The sequence below is a fragment of the Sphaerodactylus townsendi genome, linkage group LG08, assembly GCF_021028975.2.
Source record: "Sphaerodactylus townsendi isolate TG3544 linkage group LG08, MPM_Stown_v2.3, whole genome shotgun sequence".
Lineage (NCBI taxonomy): Eukaryota > Metazoa > Chordata > Lepidosauria > Squamata > Sphaerodactylidae > Sphaerodactylus > Sphaerodactylus townsendi.
Window position 1 is genome coordinate 14,646,365 of NC_059432.1, and position 21,120 is coordinate 14,667,484.

At 46.0% G+C, this 21,120-nt stretch overlaps 1 protein-coding gene across 1 annotated transcript; it reads right to left on the reverse strand.

Annotated features, from left to right (window-relative positions):
- Positions 1-9,345: 9,345 nt before the first annotated feature.
- On the reverse strand, positions 9,346-19,791 carry LRIT2 (leucine rich repeat, Ig-like and transmembrane domains 2). The gene is given in 4 exon segments (XM_048506530.1): positions 9,346-10,012; positions 10,014-10,389; positions 17,390-18,147; positions 19,583-19,791. Coding segments are annotated over 4 exon segments (1,668 nt in total). The 5' UTR covers positions 19,699-19,791; the 3' UTR covers positions 9,346-9,594.
- Positions 19,792-21,120: the final 1,329 nt, after the last annotated feature.

Sequence of the window (21,120 nt, forward strand, 5' to 3'; positions counted from 1 at the left end):
GGGATATAAATCCAAACTCTTCTTCCTCTTCTTCTTCTAATTTAAGAACTGGTTGTTTACAAGCACCATTTTAACAACCAGTTCTGCCAAAGTGGTGCAAACCTGCTGAATTCCACCACTGGGTATATCCCATCCAGAGCTGGTAAACTTACTCCAACCACTCGACAACGCTGGCTAAACAGCCACACCACGTTACTACATACATTTCAGAGTTGAGTGTTTGCATCCTATCAGGGATGTCGGTATAGATTTTTTTATGGGGTGGGTTTGGGGGTTGGGGTCACACCCCCACGGTGTGACCATGCCTCCCCAAGCCCTGCCCCCAGCCTCAGGGCTTATAAAAGCAGTTCTCCGAGGCCAGGAACAGCATAGCTAGGGAAAATGGAGCCCAGTGCAAAATCTGAGTTTTGTGCGCCCCCCCCCCCATGGGTGGCCGCTGTGATGCTGGAATACATCCCCAAACAGCATCACTTTCAATGGTGTTTAAATTGGGGAGCCCAGATTCTCCTTTTAAATGCACCTTAAAGGGAGAATCTGGGGTCCCCAGTTAAAACAACATTGAAAGTGGTACTGTTTTGGGGTGAATTATCCTGCACCCTGAAACAGCATCACTTTCAATGTTTAAACTGGGGACCTCAGATTCTCCCTTTAAATCTATGCTGAAGGGGTGGATTTACAAGGAGAATCTGGGGACATTTGGGGGGTGCCTGCTGTCAGGGATGCAATTGTTAAGCTAGCAGCACCAAAAATTCAGGGTATCTTTAGGAGACTCTCCTGATGATACCACCCATGTTTGGTGAAGTTTTGTTCAGTTGGTCCAAAGTTATGGACCCTCAAAGATGTAGCCCCCATCTCCTATTAGCTCCCATTGGAAACAATTGGGGATGGGGCACCCCCTTTGGGAGTCCATAACTTTGGACTCCCTAAACCAAACCGCACCAAACCTGGGTTGTATCATCAGGAGAATCTCTCAAAAAATCCCTGAAATTTTGGTGTAGCTACTCTAAAAACTGTGCCTTCTGAAAAAAACACTTTAAAAATACAAGAAACCAAGAAACAGGGGGCAGAGCTTCAGGCATGTAATGTGGGGGGAGGTTAAACCTGGGAAACCCCCCCCCCACCTACATCCTTTCATCCTATAAAGTTTTTCAGATTGATTTGGGAGGAACTCTGGTTCAAATGAACCTTCAGTAAATCGAGAGGGCCCATTAAATACACAAAGTGCTATTGTCAAAGAAAATTGCACAGTGACCCCAAGTATTATTGAGAGCAAGCTAGTTTTCACGCCCCGTGGCTCATTGCTACAGTTCAATGAGATAAGTCGATTATAAAGAAGCATCTGTCAAAAATAAACTTGTTCCCTGCACACCTGCTAAGTACTTGTGTTTAGCTTTATGAACTCCTCAGCATTCAAATCTGTTTTAGGTCCCCGTATCTGTGTAAATTTGAAGTGAGAGAGGTTTAAGGTATTACAGAGGTATGATCTATAACAGGGGTAGGGAACCTTTAACACTCAAAGAGCCATTTGGACCCGTTTTCCACGGGAAAAGAAAACACTTGGAGCCGCAAATAATTTTTGACATTTAAAATAAAGATAACGCTGTATATATTGGGGTTTTTTTACCTTTTACTCCACTCATTCTGAGAAGCGCATGGATGCGCCCACCCTGCTGCCTGCAGGGCGGGCAAGGATGGGGCCAGGGGCTCAGCCTTGCCGGCCGCCAGGAAAGCGCCTGCCCCGCTCGAATGGGGTGGGCGAGAGGGGAAGCCCGCGGCACTGCCCAGCCGTCCACGGGCAATTGGTGCACCCGCCCTGCTGCCTGCAGGGTGGGCAAGGATGAAGCCGGCGGCTCGGCCTCGCCATCTGCTGGGAAAGCGCCCGCCCCACTCCAACGGGGCGGGCGAGAGGGTGCGCCCGCCCTGCTGCCTGCAGGGCAGGCAAGGATGAAACCGGCAGCTCAGCTCGTGGAGCCGCAGTGCAAGGGCAGAAGAGCCGCATGCAGCTCTCGAGCCGCAGGTTCCCTAACCCTGATCTATAAGCACAGACCAATCTACTTTCTGATCTACAAACTACATTCTGATCTACCAACTACAAACTGTGATCTACATTCTGATCTACAAACTGATCCACAAACACCAAACTGATCTACATTCTGATCTACAAACTGATCTACAAACACCAAACTGATCTACATTCAGTTCTCAAACTATTGCAGACCAATGCCCATTCATTTGCTGTAATGATTTGTAAATAATATAATCTTTTATTCCTGAACCTACTTAAGCAAATACTACTGAACGTATCAAAAGTGTCTAACTATTGTCTGTTCATTGGTTTTTAACCTTGTTTATTGTCAGTATTTTAATATAATGAGACTTGAGGATTGCCATCTCTTTGTCATTGTTATAGTTTGTTCATGGTTGGGGAGTTCTGTCCGTAAAAGCCAAATGCTTCATAAGAACATAAGAACATAAGAACAAGCCAGCTGGATCAGACCAAAGTCCATCTAGTCCAGCTCTCTGCTACTCGCAGTGGCCCACCAGGTGCCTTTGGGAGCTCACATGCAGGATGTGAACGCAATGGCCTTCTGCGGCTGTTGCTCCCAATCACCTGGTCTGTTAAGGCATTTGCAATCTCAGATCAAAGAGGATCAAGATTGGTAGCCATAAATCGACTTCTCCTCCATAAATCTGTCCAAGCCCCTTTTAAAGCTATCCAGGTGAGTGGCCATCACCACCTCCTGTGGCAGCATATTCCAAACACCAATCACATGTTGCGTGAAGTGTTTCCTTTTATTAGTCCTAATTCTTCCCCCCAGCATTTTCAATGAATGCCCCCTGGTTCTAGTATTGTGAGAAAGAGAGAAAAAATTCTCTCTGTCAACATTTTCTACCCCATGCATAATTTTGTAGACTTCAATCATATCCCCCCTCAGCCGCCTCCTCTCCAAACTAAAGAGTCCCAAACGCTGCAGCCTCTCCTCATAGGGAAGGTGCTCCAGTCCCTCAATCATCCTTGTTGCACTTTCTCTGCACTTTTTCTATCTCCTCAATATCCTTTTTGAGATGCGGCGACCAGAACTGGACACAGTACTCCAAGTGCGGTCGCACCACTGCTTTATATAAGGGCATGACAATCTTGGCAGTTTTATTATCAATTCCTTTTCTAATGATCCCCGGCATAGAGTTTGCCTTTTTCACAGCTGCCATGCATTGAGTTGACATTCCCATGGAACTATCAACTAAGACGCCTAAATCCCTTTCCTGGTCTGTGACTGATAGCACTGACCCCTGTAGCGTGTATGTGAAGTTTGGATTTTTTGCCCCTATGTGCATCACTTTACATTTTGCTACATTGAACTGCATTTGCCATTTCTGAGCCCACCTCACCCAATTTATCAAGGTCCGCTTTGGAGCTCTTCGCAATCCTTTGTGGTTCTCACCACCCTACATAATTTGGTATCATCTGCAAACTTGGCCACCACGCTACCCACCCCTACTTCCAGGTCATTTATGAATAGGTTAAAGAGCACTGGTCCCAAAACAGATCCTTGGGGGACACCACTCCCGACATCTCTCCATTGTGAGAACTTCCCATTTACACCCACTCTTTGTTTCCTGTTTCTCAACCCATTTACACCTGTTTCTCAACCCATTTATACCCACTCTTTGTTTCCTGTTTCTCAAGCTTCTTTGTGGACCAAGAGGAGGGACCCCTTAACACTGCTGCCCTTTGGGATTGCTGGACTCTGACCAAGACCAATGGTGGAAACCCTGTAGTGGCTGCTTCTCTCATGTTGTTCCTGGGGCCATTTGGACATCCTGGTCCACCCCTAGCAAAAAGCTCAGCTGTGTGGCCAGAATTTTAGGCCCAAGCAAACACCTATCTGATCTACATTCAGTTCTCAAATTATCTGAAAGCGGACAAGGGCAACAACAAATAGTGCATTTTTAAAAGTCTCTGAATCGTCTTATTTTGCTTAGCACACCTCTTTTAAGAGCTGTTGATTCCCTTTAGGGACTACAGCACCCCCAATGTATTAGAGGCTTCCTTCACAAAGCTGTGCAACAATTTAATCAATGTTGGGAAAGCCCACTTTAATCATTTTATTTTTTTTCCTTTATATGATTTTATTCCTCCCTTTTAGAAAGGCCAAAACAGCTGCACCCTTGCCACGGAGAACTGCCAGTCTGTCATACATACATACACAAGCCTTTATTGGCATAGTCAGAAAAAGTTACATAAATCAGGAACAATTGCATGGGTACATGATAGATAAAAAGCCCCACGGGGAGCACAACAAATACATTCTACTGGGAACTCTCAACTATCTCCGCAATGAAATTGGCGACCTCTTCACAAAGACCGGGGTCTGAGTTGTTTAACAGTAGAGATAACCTAATCAGATCAGGCAGCCCAGATTGAAAGAAAAAGTGTAGGTTGGTATATTTAGATCTGATGTTATCAAATCTGGTGCAGTGCAAGAGTTGGTGAGTCAGGGTTTCAACCACATTAAATTTGCAACTCCATAACCTTGCGGATTTATCTAAATTGCTGAACCTACCCTTTAATAGGGCAGAGGGCATAACGTTAAAACGCGCAATGGTAAGGGCTCTCCTTGCGCGTGGGTTTGTTAAGGTATGGAGGTAATAGGCCATACGTCTCTGCTCAAATGGAATTAGGAGTTGTGTTGGAGAGCAGGTTCGTTTGGCTGCTAGATGCAATTTTGCAAATTCTAGATCTAAAAGCCGATCTCTGAGCCTATTGTATGCTTCTGAATAGATTTTGCCTGGTTAAAATTCAAAATAAGAGATTTTAAGCTATAGTTCCAGAAAGTAGCCATCTCAATATGTGGTATCAGCTAGGCTTGAGTCCTGTAGTCCCTTAGACACCAAGAAAATGTTTGATATATCGGCTTTCGAGAGTCAAAGCTCCGTGTCTTACAAAGGGAACTTTGAACGGGTGTTGTGGGTTTTCTGGGCTGTTTGGCCATGGTCTGGTAAAAAAATTCTCACTCCTAATGTTTCACCTGCATCTATGGCTGGCATCTTCAGAGGCATGTCGTGGTAAGATGTGTTTCTCTCCATGGCACACTTGAGCTTTTACTCTCAAAAACTTATACTCCGAAAATTTTGTGGGCCTGTAAGGTGCTACTGGACCAGATCTAGCTGTTTTTAAATGATGTACGGTATTACAGGATCCAAGATGCAGAAGGGAAATGTGTCTTTATGGCATGCCATGCCATTTTTTTTCATTGAATTCCGTTCTCCTCGCCAATCAACACAGTATATTCTAAATGTTTTATTAATAAAACCTGTAAAACACACCTGCTACCTTTTTTTATTTCTGTAAGGTTTCTTTTCCTCCTAGCTCCTTATATTGAAAATTGTGCTTGTTCCGTGCCAGAATATTTCACATCGAGGCAATCTAAACTCTGCTAGACACCTGCAGCCAAAGAACCGGCTAATTAGGAGAAATGTGTGTTGTTAGTACTGTATAATGTTACTAATCAAGCACTGACCTGAATAGCTCTTAGTCATAAATATAGCAAATGCTCTGAATCCAACCTTTTTTTTTTAAATTAAGTTTTACCAAGACTTTAAAAAGCTGCAAACACAAAAAAGGAGGGGGGGGGGAGAAGAACTCAAAAATCCAGTTAGCAGAAGGGCTCCCAGTTTTGCCTGCACTGAATATTGACCTGTAAAGAAATCACTACTTGCTCCTAACTTATGTAAATTTAGTTCTTCATTGTTATTACTGATAAACTTCACACTTCTTTAATTAAATTGTATGTTTTGATTATCTCCTCTCCCTCAAATCCTCGTCATCAACTCATTTTTTCCCTGTTTTACCCAAAAAGTAAATCTATATATGGATGATCTGAACAATTTCTAACATTTAGGAGCAGTCAGAAATCTTTTGATTTGACCGTTATTTTAGTGCCTTCTGTCTGGTTTCCTATTCCTGGACAGTGAGACATGAAAAGCACCATAAACCCACCCTGGGTCTTTGTGTTCTTACACAGGTGTTGCCGCGTGCTCATATAAGAAGAGTTTGGATTTATATTCCCCCTTTCTCTCCGGTAGGAGACTCAAAGGGGCTTACAATCTCTTTGCCCTTCCCCCCTCCCACCAAACAACCTGTGAGGTGGGCTCCGAAAAGCTGTGACTAGCCCAAGGTCACCCAGCTGGTGTGTGTGGGAGTACACAGGCTAATCTGATTTCCTCAGATAAGCCTCCACAGCTCAAGCAGCAGAGCAGGGAATCCAAATCCAAATCATTTATTTACGGTCAACGACCAGAACAACAAAATAAAAACACACAATTCAGCAACAATAAAACATAGATCAGAGATAATACATATTCTCTATTGCTGACAGAGAGGATGTTCGCGGGAGCAGCAGTGGCGTAAGAGGTTAAGAGCTCGTGTATCTAATATGGAGGAACTGGGTTTGATTCTCTGCTCTGCCGCCTGAGCCTGTACACTCCCACACACACCAGCTGGGTGACCTTGGGCTAGTCACAGCTTCTCGGAGCTCTCTCAGCCCCACCTACCTCACAGGGTGTTTGTTGTGAGGGGGGAAGGGCAAGGAGATTGTAAGCCCCTTTGAATCTCCTACAGGAGAGAAAGGGAGATATAAATCCAAACTCCTCCTCCTCCTCTTCCTCCTCCTCCTCTTCTTCTTCTTCTTCTTCTTCTTCTTCTTCTTCTTCTTCTTCTTCTTCTTCTTTATAAAAAAAATTTCAGTGACATGTTTGAAATCCCATTACATCTAAAATTGTGATACAGTAAGTAAAAATATAATGATTGGAGGAGCGGGGAATCAAACCCAGTTCCTCCAGATTAGAATGCACCTGCTCTTAACCGCTACGCCACTGCTGTGTAGATTGTCTCTCTTTATTGTGCCACAACCCCAACTTAAAATCCAACCTCCCACGATACCAGAGCCTTGGAGAACCCGGGTAAAGGGTATGATTCAGTTTAAGGCAGCTTTAGATGTCAGAGGTGTTCAATTCATATTGACTTCCAGGCAGAGTTCCCAATGTTGTGCTCACTGACGTGTTTCCCAGCTCCTTCTATCCCAAAGCAAAGACCAATCTACATGTTCCCCTACCCCACTGGAGAAGGAGTTGTTTCAAAGGAGCCCAGAGACTGCAAGAAATACCAATTCAGGAGACTGGAAGACAACTGCACTAAAAGCTTGATGCAGGTATCCATAATCAAACAAACAACTTTATTTTTTTTCAAAAGGTTTATCTTCTTTTTTTTAGATACAACAACTTTTATTAGGCATATTAAAATAGGCTCCAGAGCATTACAGACATTTCTGAAGTACAAATCAAAAGTACATTCAAAACACAGACACATAAACTGTATCTAGCATTGGAAGTTACTTAGAAAATTCTGTCACCTGTAAAAGAAATTTTGCTCCTTTTCCCAAGAAGCCTCTGTGTTATTTAACAAAAGCTCCACAACAGAGTTGTCAGAGTCTCTTTCAGATTTGTCTAAGACCCGCCCAGGAGAGAAATTCCTAATACCCACATATCTCGGACAGTCAAGTATAATGTGAGCAAGAGTCTCCACTTGGTTTTTACAGTGTGGACAGACCCGATCCTGGAGAGGGATAGATAGGTAGTGACCCTTTGTAATGGCCGATGGAAAAGTATTGCATCTGGCCCTTGTAATAATCCATCTCTGTTGGGGTTCAGTTAATAGTTCAAGATATTTGGCTATGTGCCCCTGTTCTGGTACTATTCCGACAGAAAGGGGTGAACATGATTTATTTGCTTGGCCCAACAAGATATGGTATTCCTGTTCTAGAAGTGGTTTACCTTCTTTATTTCAATTCCCTGGATAATTCTGGCCTTACAAGTGTGCTAACTTTACAACCTCCTGCTGTGTAAAATAGTACAAACAGCTCACAATACCATTAGAAAGTCCCTGATTTTTCCTGTCTTTTAAATCCAATTGTATTGATTCTTCTCATCTTAAAACCTTACCTCAATCATTACATATCTGAAACCTCCCAATCAATATTTTTGACAGGGGTAGGGGGACGACAGAGTAATGCAACAATAACAATAGGACTAAGAAGTGTGTCAAAGTCCCAGAATAGTCTGGTCCCCTAAATCACAGCTGAATGTCTATGGAGCAACTCCAGGCACACACTAATAGATAACATTTACGCGATAGTTCTACATCCCCATCCATCTAAGCCCTGACTTAGAAGTCATAAATCCCAGCTAGATACCCAAATGAGGCATGCTATTCCTATCTGAACATGTCAATGCCTACCAATAATTCTGCCCACCTGTAGACAATGAGTGGTTCCACAGTCTTTTGAAAACAATGTCGGATTCTGCACAGGTAATACAGGTTCATGGAACCCGTTTCTAGTTGCTTGTGCCAGCCACAACTCCTGGGATCACGGTGGCAGGAGGCAACATGGTTCCCACAGGAAATGCAGTGCTTCCATGCAAACCACCAGGCCAAGAATCCCCCCCACCCGAGAATCCCCCCACTCAAGAATCCATACCCCTGAGAATCCCCCCACCCAAGAATCCCCCCCACCTACCTGTACAGCATGGTGGTCATCTATTTGTGGTCATTACAATCCAATGTAATGGCAGCTGCCTGGGGAATCCACCATAATGGTGGAGGGAAGGGGATGGGAATGGAATGCTTCCTCTAGTCGTAGTTCATACAGGCGAGCAGGAAGCGTTTGAAACCCGGGTTAAAGGGGGGGGGAGTCGCTAATTTAGCGACTTCCATTTCACCTGGGTTCAGGCTAATATAATGGGTCTGTGGGAACTCCCCCCCCCAAAAAAAAAGGCTTCCTAAAAGGGCCCCAACCACATCTGACCCATGCAGAAGCAGCCAATGTCGTGTCGTGCCATGCATGTCACATGCCAAGTGGTTGATGTAACACAAAAACCTAACGACTTTGTGCTTGGGCTACTTTGGTGAGCTTGCCTGTGGCCAATTACCCACTGGTGTGCGGTGGGACGGAAGTGCATCAGGGCAAGAACTCTTGTCCCGACGCATTTCCTGTTTGTGGCGCACCAGGAGAGGAGACACGTTGGGGCAAGATTTCTAGTCCCAGCATGCTTCCTCTTGCCCCATGCATGCTTCTCACTTTCTTATTTGATTATTTGATTATTTGATTAATTGATTAATTGATTAATTGATTAATTGATTAATTGATTAATTGATCAAATAGTTAAATAAATAAAAAATAAATAAATAATTGATTGATTGATTGATTGATTGCTTGATTGATTGATTGATTGATTGATTGATTGATTGATTGATTGATTGATTGATTGATTGATTGATTGATTGACTGCCCTCCCCCTATGGGCTCAGGGCAGTGAACAACAATGATAAACCAACTTAAAAACATACCATAAAAACTGATTTGCAATAATAAGAATAAAAACCGGAACCATATTTCTGCAGGAAAAGCGAGAACACTTTTGGCATGACTTTCATGGAGTGGAGTGGGGGCAGGAGGGTGAGGAATCAGCCTCAGCAAGTAACAAGCCCATATTTGCCTACCTCTTGCCTAATACACCATAGTACGTGGAGATCGCCTAATACAGATCTGCATTATTTCCGTGTTCAGATTTCTGCTTGCCTGTCGCCTTCTTGTCCTCAAATATTTTCAGGGTCTTTTTGCTATCGCTGGAGTCCGGCTGGCATAACCCCTCATCGCTGCCCGTCGGCAAGCTGTCGAACGTGCTCTCCTTATTGACTCCTCGAAGCGTTTTCGCTTTCCTCTTCTTGTGGCAGATGTCGGGGCATTTCCGCGGGCAATTAAGCCGGGTCTCGGTGGTGCAGGCGTACATCCCGGCAGGGACAGCCAGGACCATGGCGCACACAATGATAATGATGTGGATGAGCTTTTCTCGCTGTTCCAGTTCACTGATGTCATTTCCTGTCACAAGAGCAATGCACGTCCCCTTTAAAATTCCTGGCCCCTGAGCTCCACACGCCACTTCGCACTTTGTATGGAAGCAGGTCATTGACTGAATAGCTGTTGACGCCAGGGGCCATGTAAATCATCTCCTTCTTGGCGTCATACTTCCCAAAATGGAGGGTGTACCAGGCTTCCCCTGGATTCTCGGATATGGTGTACCATTCCAGCGTGATCCCGTAGACCGTCTGCTTCGCAATTCTCACATCGATGGAGGGATTCTCCCTTGAGAAGGATGAGGAGAAGGAAGACGCCATTGTGCTGAGGGCTTGAACATTCAGCATGATTGTGGCCGAGGTGTTGCCCAGGAAATTGGTGGCCGTGCAGGTATAGTTGCCCCGATCCATAGCATAGACTGAAGGAATCACCAAGTCTGACTTGACTGTATTTTCACTGATATGACTCGTGGACACTAGAGGCAAAACAGGACAAAGGCTAGCGCATTAGAAAAACCCTTTCAGCACCACCAGCTTTCTAGACGTGATAACTGTGATAAATATACATCGGTCGATTCCGCACTTGGGTTATCGATCTAAGTTTGAGTTTGACCTAAGTGCTCCGCACAACCACTGGAATCGACACGGTTTTGTACCAGCTTCGCCCCGTGTAACAGTCAAATTTCCGACTGCAGTTGGGAACTACTACTTTTTCACGGAACCAACAGCTTCTAACTCAAAGCCTTTCGGGATTCCAGCAAAGTGAGGTAATCTCTGGTGCCAAGTTAGGTCCCCTATTCAAACAACCACAGCTGAGTGCTCAGGCGACAAGACAGCTGGCACAAATCTTTCATCCCTCTCCATTCCTAAAAGCTCTTTTTTTTATAATGTGTGTGGGGATAGACGGAACATGGCCGTAGAACAGTAGCCAATCGGAATGGAGTGGCGAAGAGGCACAGGATGATTCCGCCCTCCGAGCTGGGATCAAGTTGGTTGGAGTGGGGAACAATGGCTTCGACTTAGGTTAGTACCCTCCTCAGGGAACTGGGTCGAACCTATTTTACTCATGTGCAGAATCGCCCATAAAGGCAAATGGCTCATGGGCATTTCTGTTTGGCTTACCAAAGGTCTAGAATGGCCTGCATATACTCATGCCTGACTGCATGGGCATCACTCAGTAGCCCTTTCCAATATTTTCATGTGCACATTTGGCTCTTAAGGAAGGAACTTCTTTGACCTGTTTTTCTCATGCTTTTATTTGTACTGGGTAACGTCCTCTAAGTCCAGCTCCTATTTGGTCCCTGCAGCCAAATCCACTCAGAAAACATCAACTGAATATCCAAAACCCACCCATTTCCTAATGATGATGTCTCTAGCATCCTCTCTAACATCAACAAGAATACACACCAGTTCCAGAGTACATTCTCTCAAGCAGGGGTACCCAACCTTGTTATTATTTATTTATTTATTTATTATTTGATTTCGTATACCGCCCTATCCCAAAAGGGCTCAGGGCGGTGAACAATATAAAAGCATATATAAACATAAATATATAAAAGTTTAAAATTTTCTTCTTTATCTCTAAAACAGGCATCCTACTAACCCATATGCAACCCTCCCAAGAGAAGAGTGATGGGTCCCATGATGCCAGGACCCCACATGCAGGGAGGATGAAAGCAGGGCACCCCTGAAGGCTATCCTCCGGAAGGCCCGGTGGAAATCACCCGGTTCGCAGGCCCTACGAAATCCCATGTCCCCAGGCCCGGACAGCTGGTAGGCGTCTCCACCAGGCAGGGCCAGAGTCAGAAGGCCCTGGGTCCAGTGGAGGCTAGCCAGACTACTGAGGGGCCAGGATCTCCAGGGGTGGTTCTAGCCTCTGCTGAGGAGAGGCCCACTGCACAGATGGAGTGGGGGGCAATGCGGTCCCGGTTGCAGAGGTCCTGAGGTCGCCAAGAAGTGCCTTGAAGGCCCAGTCGATTTTGAAGATGATTCGCTGAACTCCACTGGGAGCCACGCAGCTGGTGCAACACAGGCTGGATATGATCCCAGATGGCACGCCTGCAGGCATTCCAGCTGCATTTTTTTGGCCCTGGGTTTAGCTCCGGGACCCAGGACGCGGAAGGGCCTGCCAGGAGAGGAAGGCACAGTCTAGCTCTGGAGTGGGATCATGCTGGGATCACAGTGGCTAGGGGTCATGGAGAGAAGGGCCGCCGGGCCTGTCGAAGATGGAAAATTCCAACCCGGGTTGTATGGGCCACCAGAATCGATTGAAAGAGATCTAATCCAGGACTCCCCAGGCTGCTTAACGAGGTCGGGCGCTAATGTGACCCCTTCTCCCACACCAAGGCTGGAATTCCCAATCTCTCCCCCCCCCCCGCCAAAGCCTAGAGGATCTCCGCTTTTCATGACGCTTAACCTGCTCTGTTGGGGAATCCAACCAGCCAATCAGCCTCCAAACAATGCTGTAGAGCTGCAGGGCGGGTGACAGCTCCCATTTCCAACGGACAGAATGAGCTGAGTGTCATCAGCATACTACGGCAGACCACAGCCCAAAGCTCCTATCAAACGGTTATGCCCATGAGTAGATGTTAAATAGCCAGTGCATACAATTTCTGAGGCACACCCACAAATGAAGCACTCCTGCAGCTGGTCCCCACACCACACCTTGCTGACTCGGCCTGAGCACCAGACGTAACCATTGAGCGGACAGTGCTCCATCTCCCTGAGGCGCTGCTGCGCTGTGGCCAAAGGTCAGGGCTCGACCATGTGAGATTCTCACGCCCAGCCTGTCCGCTTCTCGGTCAAGTTGTGCATACGGAGCTGAGCCCAGTGAGCTACGTAGGAACCGCCTCCTGGCCCCATGCCCACCAGCCGGACTGAAGGGGCTCAAAGCTGATGTTTATCCAGGGAAACCTGAAGCTGCCCCTAACATCATCTCCTTCTCTCAATTACCTTCCCCAGAAACCAAAGATTCGAGACGGGCGTAATTGGCCAGGATCTCCAGGGATCTAACGATGGTTCTAAGAGTGGGCGGACCACTGCCTCCTTCAACCCATCTGGAAAGACTCCTTGCTCAAGAGAGTCATTGATGATTTTCAACAGGTGGGGTCGTAACTCCTCCCGGCAAGTTTTAATTAGCCAGGAAGGGCACGGATCCAGAGGACAGGTAGTAGGTAGTAGGTTAAGCCTGTGAATGCTTCCGGAGGTTTTTTTAGATATGGTAGAGGTTACCACCACAAAATGGCTGACATGGGAATGAGAACAGCAGCAAAAATGGTCGCCATGAGGCCAATTACAAACTGTTGGGAGGGTGTAAGCAGTGGTTGGATCCAAACATTTTAGTAACAGGTTTTGGTGGGATTCAAACCATGGCGTAGTGCCAATGGGGCTGGGCGGGGCACGATGGGGGCATGGTCGGGCATTCCGGGGGCGGGGCATTCCTGGGTGGGGCTGTGGCAAGGCTGCAGCTGCTGCACCAGTCCTTGGGCAGGAAACGAATGCACGCAGGCGCAGGCTGCCACGCACGCAGGTGCACCTCCTGCTAGACTGCTTCAAGTTCTGCGCGCTACTGCTGAGAGGAGGAGCGTAACTGAGGCAAAAATCACGTGGCAAAATCACCAATTAGTAACCGCCTCTCGGCACACACAAATAATTAGTAACCTACTCTCGGGAACCTGTGAGAACCTGCTGGATCCCACCTCTAGGTGTAAGCCAAGTGCCCTCTTGTCATGAAGGCAACCCTTTCCAAATGGATGGTCCCTGAAGGTCCAAAGGGATCTTCTGAAACACCTCTGCTCTAACAAGGTAGAGGAAGCCAGAAAGGATGTTTGCTTTGGGAAGAAGTGTTTTAGGGAAGAGACAAGTGGGCACCAGAAAGCCTCTGAAGGGCACCATGGATCTTGAGAACTTCATGTCGAAATGCCTTGTTTACACCTTGTGTGTGTCCCAGCATGAAATCACCTTCTCCACTTTGACCACCTTTCAAGAGCAGCAGTGGCGTAGTGGCTAAGAGCAGGTGCACTCTGATCTGGAGGAACCGGGTTTGATTCCCAGCTCTGCTGCCTGAGCTGTGGAGACTTATCTGGGGAATTCAGATTAGCCTGTAGACTCCCACATATGCCAGCTGGGTGACCTTGGGCTAGTCACAGCTTCTCGGAGTTCTCTCAGCCCCACCTACCTCACAGGGTGTTTGTTGTGAGGGGGGAAGAGCAAGGAGATTGTAAGCCCCTTTGAGTCTCCTGCAGGAGAGAAAGGGGGGATATAAATCCAAACTCTTCTTCTTCTTCTTCTCTTTCATCATAGTGCTGGGACAATGAAGGAGAGAACTCCACTAGGGCCAAGCAAGGCACAGGTTGCGGTGATGTCTCCAAGGCTTCCCATATGTGTGTGGTGGTTTCAAAAGGTACAATTATAAGGGCAACTGCAGTTTTTTGTGTGCCCCATATTTGAGGCAGGAAACATGACAAAGAATTATATGAGCACTATAAAGGTGACTCATGAAACTCCTCAATGAAATCCTACAAGCATTGATTCAAAAAAGGCATTGACAAGATCCGGTATCCCTGCTATGAAAAATGAGGGATCAAAATCCTTAGGCTCTAAAATAATTCAGGATTACAAAATCAAGAGGACAATAATAATTTACACCAGTTGACAACTGGCCCAGTATTGTTTTTTTAAAAAAAATCATAGAGTCCTTTACATCAAACCCAAGACCTTGCTGTCTCCTTTAGAACCTCTATTAATCAAAGAAAGGTCAATGTTTCTAGGTGCAACTCTTTGGACAAACCACAAGAAAATTTGTAATTAAGACCTATAGGGGCCACCAAAAGAACTGTTAGGGCATAAGTCAAACGCTTCTTCTATTTTTGTATTGTGTTAGTTTCTCTGTTGCCCTCAGACAATTGTATTTTTTAATATATTTAATTTCATTATGGTCCTCGACTTCCTCAGAAATGAGCCGAACCAATTTGGCGCGAACCGCCTCCAACCATTTCAACACAATTTACTGCAGAACTAATGTCAGCCTATGAGAATTTGAGCCCTGTAGCAATATGTTCAAGATGGGTTACGCGCAATAGAGCAGAGGCCCTGAAGACGGCACACTTCTATCTTGGTCTTAGAGACCAAGACAGAAGACAGACTTCATTTTGCAAGCAAGATGAACAGTGGATATAAATATTTAGCTTGCCATGGAGGGAGCTGAGAACCTCCATGGATCCTTTAAAGAAATTAAATCAACTCCAGCAAGGATGAGTTGTAACTATACCAGGGGTCTGCAATGCGATTCTCACAGAACGTGATTGATTGGCTTATAGTTCCGTGACACCAATAGTATAATCTTATGCTTGTTGTCTCAGAAGGAAGTCCTACCACATGAGTGTTCTTAGGAAGGCAGCTCACCTGACGGATGTCCTCCTAGCTTCAGCTGATAATTGCATTTAGTAATTGTCTTGTCAGATCTCAGAAGCTAAACAGGGTCAGCTCTGGTTAGCACTTGGATGGGAAACCACCAAGGAAGTCCAGGGTGGCTATGCAGAGGCAGGCAATGGCAACCCCCCTCTGCTCATCTCTTGCCTTGAAAACCTGATAGGGTTGCTGTTAAGTCAGCTATGACTTGATGGCCCTTTCCACTTAATTATTGGGCATAACAATACTTATTGGGCATAACAAGGTTAAGTATTTGACCTTAAGTCCATTGATTGATTTAGAAATCACCCCTTTGCTTTTCTCCATAATTGGATGGGAGGATCCAAATTGGCTTGCAACCTCCCCCATTGTATTCTCAAAAGGAGACACACACATAGAAGAAGAAGAAGAAGAAGAAGAAGAAGAAGAAGAAGAAGAAGAAGAAGAAGAAGAAGAAGAAGAAGAAGAAGAAGAAGAAGAAGAAGAAGAAGAAGAAGAAGAAGAAGAAGAAGAAGAAGAAGAAGAAGAAGAAGAAGAAGAAGAAGAAGAAGGAGGAGGAGGAGGAGGAGGAGGAGGAGGAGGAGGAGGAGGAGGAGGAGGAGGAGGAGGAGGAGGAGGAGGAGGAGGAGGAGGAGGAGGAGGAAGAAGAATTTGGATTTATATCCCCCTTTCTCTCCTGTAGGCTCAAAGGGGCTCCCAATCTCCTTGCCCTTCCCCCCTCACAACAAACACCCTGTTAGGTAAGTGGGGCTGAGAGAGCTCCAAAAAGCTGTGACTAGCCCAAGGTCACCCAGCTGGCATGTGTGGGAGTGCACAGACTAACCTGAATTCCCCAGATAAACCTCCACAGTTTGGGCAGCAGAGCGGGGAATCAAACTTGTACCTCCAGATTAGAATGCACCTGCTCTTAACCACTACGCCACTGCATACCCCAATGTGTAAGGTTAGACAGACTGGCCTAAGGTCACTCGTCCAGCATCCTACATTTTTAACCACTGTGCCAGGTTGGCCGTCAGTCGTTGGCCTGAACAATTAATCCCATGGAACTCAGCTGCCTCAGGGGTGGACCGAAAGGTCAAAATGGCCAAAGAATTGCATATGGGCACCTTTTTAGATATTCAAAAACATCTTGTGTGAACAGACCTCCATTGTCAGTCTATGTTATCATTCCATTTGCATTGTTGTTCTATTGTCATTCTATCTGTTTGTAAGTACCAATGTGGGATGCTGAGCAGCATGAGAAATGCAAAAAGATGCCTTATGCTGAATCAGGTCCTTGGTCCATTGTCTACTCCAGGGGTCTGCAACCTGCGGCTCTCCTGATGTTCATGAACTACAATTCCCATCAGCCCCGGCCATGCTGACAGGGGCTGATGGGAATTGTAGTTCATGAACATCTGGAGAGCCGCAGGTTGCAGACCCCTGGTCTAACCTTACACATTGGGGGATGTGTGTACATTGGGGTTGCAGACTCCTGGTCTACTCAAACTGGCAGCTGCTCTCCACAATCCCTGGCAGAGGTATTTCACATCCCCCAGTGCAAGATCCTTTAACTGGAGATGCCGAGGATCAAACCTGGGGCCTTCTTCATGCAAAGCAAATGCCCTGCCACTTCCAGCAGGCTGTTCCCCTCTTAGAGGAGTTTTAGTAGTCGGATGCCATCTGTATTTTAAAATGGTTACGGTAATTAAGTGCTGTATATTTTAACTTGAGGACCAGTACTCTGTACGGTATTTTATCTATCCACTTGTCTGTTACTATTGTTGTGAACCGCCCTGAGCCCTCCAGCAGTATATAAGTAGAATAATAAATAAAATAAATAAATAAATATAAAGGGGGTCATGTGCTCAAGACTAATCACATCATGTGATCAGGCCATACATTGTGAATAAGTGGAATCATGAGTCACAAATCCACGAATAGCAAAGGGTCTGCTGGTTTCTAGGTCAGCTTAGGATTAATACAAGCTCAGAGCCCAAAGAACAAGGGAAAAGCCAATCTTAACACCGACCATAAAATTAGGAGCATGGATTTTCAGGAAATCTCTTGCTGCGAAACGATGCTTACCGTTAAACGCCCGTAGATGTTTCAGGGTGTAGTTCCACCAGATTGCCGAGGAGGGTCTGCCCTGCACCATACAGGTCAAGGTGACATTTAGCCCGACCATCACGGTGACGTTGGGCTCGGTGGCCAACACCACAGGCTTCATGCAGCTGTGCAGTTCCACCTCATGGAAGTATTTTCCTTCCCGAAAGGGGGGGCTGGCACAAGTTAAGTAGGAATTCATCAGAATGAGGGGCGGGCCAATGGCCTGGATGAACTGGACAAACCCCCGCAGGCGACAGTCACACATCCATGGGTTATCGTGCAAGGCCAACACTGTGTTCAACGAAGCCCCCGCCTTTTTCTCTTGCCAGTAATAGAAAACGTCCCGGGAGATGACTGTCAGTTGATTGGAAGACAAGTCTAAGTAAGTCAAGTTGGGCAGGTAGCGGAGGGCATGTTCTGGGAGGACGTCGAGCTTATTGTGTTTTAGATCCAGGATTTTGAGTGCCGGAGTCGCCTGGAACGCTGTCCATGGTACTGAACGCAGTTTATTCCCCTGCAGCCTCAGCTCAAGCAAATCCTTGAGGTACTCCAGACTTTTCAGATGCATGACCGTGATGTTATTAAAATTCAGCCAGAGATATTCCAAGGCACTGACATTGGCGAATGCCCCACGAGGCAATTCAGTCAGGTGAGAGTTCTCTATTCGGATTTTTTTGATGTCTTGAGGGACTTCTTCCAGAATCTTTTTCAGGGATCCAGAGAGGCAAAACAAACTCCTGGGAAGAAAAACGGGCCAAATCGAGCTGCTGTTTTATTGGAATCAGTGGATCCGTTTATTAATGCAATAGATAACCACACGAATAAACTACTGTTTGATTCTTATTGATACATTCTCATTCTTTTGGTTTGAATTTTTTTTTTCTTTGCAGGAATAATAACAATGAAGTAGATTCATTTTCTCAGTCAAAAACCTCAGACAAAAGCACACTGAGGGAGCTATTAACATTTTGCCCTACACTCTCAGTATTCCAAGAAAGTCATCATACCCTTATACTAATAAATTATGTCTAACTGAATAGCATTTTTTTTAAAGTGTTGGAATACGGACTAGGATACTGCCTAAAAGTTCTGGGAGTGTAAGGGCAAATGTTTGCTGATTCGTCCACCCACTGCAGAACTTCAGTTCCAACCAAGCTATTCCTAGACATTCCAGGGGAAATTTGGGACTGCAGTGGGTTGGGGGAACAGCAGGGAAAGTCACATTCCTGAGACAGAAATTATTTTACCTGCAGGCATTTTAGGCAAGACTGAAGCCACCAATCATAATTCAGCCAAAGCATACTGCTATTTTCAGTGCAATAGAATAGCACATGCGTCCCAATCTTAGGCATAATTTAGTTCATTGGGGCTTACACAGACATGAGGCTGCTTATTTATATTTATTTATTTTATTTATTTCTTAAATTTATATACCGCCCGATCCCCGAAGGGCTCCGGGCGGTGAACAGGGTCACATCCTTAGTTGTGACTAACAAGTCCTTTTTATGTTGCAACCGGTTTTGCTGACATCTTCCCCTCCTAAACAGATGCCTATCTGAAGCATGCATGCATGGTTCCACGAAGTCACAGCCAACTTGTGGCAGCAGCAGCAAAGGGCTTTCAAGGCAGGAGAAAAGCAGAAGTGGTTTGCCGTTGCCCTCCTCTGCAGGGTCTTCCTTAGTGGTCTGACCCTACTTAGCTTCCTTGGTGGTCTCCCCTACTTGGTGGTCTGACCCTACTTAGCTTCCAAGATCTGATAACTACACACTATGCTGTCTTCCCTCCCATGTCTATCCCTCCCATGTCTATCTGATCCCATTTTATAGAAGAAGAAGAGTTTGGATGTGTACCCCACTTTTCACTTCTATAAGGAGTCTCAAAGCAGCTGACAAACTCCTTTCCCTTCCTCTCCCCACAACAGAACCCTTGTGAGATAGGTAACTGAGAGAGTTCTGACAGAACTGGGACCCAGCCCAAGGTCACCCAGCGAACCTCATGCGTAGGAGCAGGAAAACAAATCCCGCTCACCATATAAGAGTCTGCCGCTCATGGGGAGGAGTGGGGAATCAAACTTGGTTCTCCAGATAAGAGCCCACTGATCATTCCCACTGGAAACAGAGGCCTCTAAAGAGTTTTTTTTAAATAGTATCGCTTAATGTTGCCTTGACTTACCTTCCAAAATGCTCATTCGTGCAAGAGCATCCTGCGATACAAGACGAATCCACCAGACTTGTCCCCGGAAAGAAAAGAAGAAAAAGAAGAAGAAACAGGTGGCAAGAGGGGTCCATATTCTTCTGTTAAGTAAACACTACGAAGGTTTTGCAATAGACATGGCAACCACCCGTTAAGTAGCCAATCCTATTAAGACTAATCTTCCTTGATGCAGGGATCTCTGCTTCTGCCAGCTACCTGTCGCAGGGGCCAGCTCTATTTCAGTGGAAACTATGTGAGAAACTGCAACCAATCTGCATTGTAAACTCATGATGGTGGCTACATAAGCTCATGGAAGCACAGTTTCCTCCAACCATTTGAAACGTGAGAAATCAGCCCCATATAAATGATAGGTAGGGTTATCTGTATCCTCATACTGGATCAAGAGAATGGGCTATCTCCTGCCACTCCATGCATGGAACATGGTGTTTCCCCACAAACTTCTGCATCCTTTAGACCCCCAGAAACATCTTTGCCAGGGTAGAGGGACCTGCATGGAAGAACAGGTATGCAGGTTAGAAGGGGGTGGCACACAGCAAAAAGGAAGGCGTTATATTTCTCTTCTTCTGAGGAAAGCTCCACTGAGGAAAGCTAGATTCAAGCCTAGTAGCACCTTAGAGGACCACAACATTTTGGGACATAATCTTTCACGAGTCAAACCTCCCTTCATCAGATACTTGATAACAGGAGCTTTGACTCAAAGTTTGTACGCAAAAGATCTCGTTGGTGTCTATGGTGCTACTGGACTCAAATCTAGGTGTCCGATGCGGCTACCCTCTGAAACTGCCTGCTGAGGAAAGGGGTCAGTTTCATTTGCTTGTCCCATATTACTCTGGTCCACCAACACACACACCTGTTCTTCTCTTGGCACCATCTCAGGAACCATCTCAGGAAAGGTCATGGTGAGGGTCAGAAAGAGTTTTGGGAATGCAGAGGAACGTCTATGCCCTGAATGTTTGGATGCACACCAATAAAGTAGACACAGACATCAAGGAGGGGCATGTGGCTCAGTCTTAAAGCATCTGCTTCACATGCAGTAGGTCCCTGGTTCAGGCCCCAGCATCTCCAGTTTAAAGGTCCAGTGGTTGATCATTTGGACAGCCCCCACCTGAGGCCCTGTTCAACCAACACCATTCTGAGTAGACAATTCTGTCCACGAGGGACCAAAGGGATCATTCAGTATAAGGCAGATTGTTCAGGTTCTGCAGCCTTCAGATAATTCATGGACTATACTCTACTCACTACCAGGGCTGATTGATTGTGTCCATGAAGATCTGGAGAGCCGCAGGTTGCAGACCCCTGATATAGACATATTAACAGTACTTATGTGGCTTAGGAGGTTAAGAGCTCGTGTATCTAATCTGGAGGAACCAGGTTTGATTCCCAGCTCTGCCACCTGAGTTGTGGAGGCTTATCTGGGGAATTCAGATTAGCCTGTACACTCCCACACACGCCAGTTGGGTGACCTTGGGCTAGTCACAGCTTCTCGGAGCTCTCTC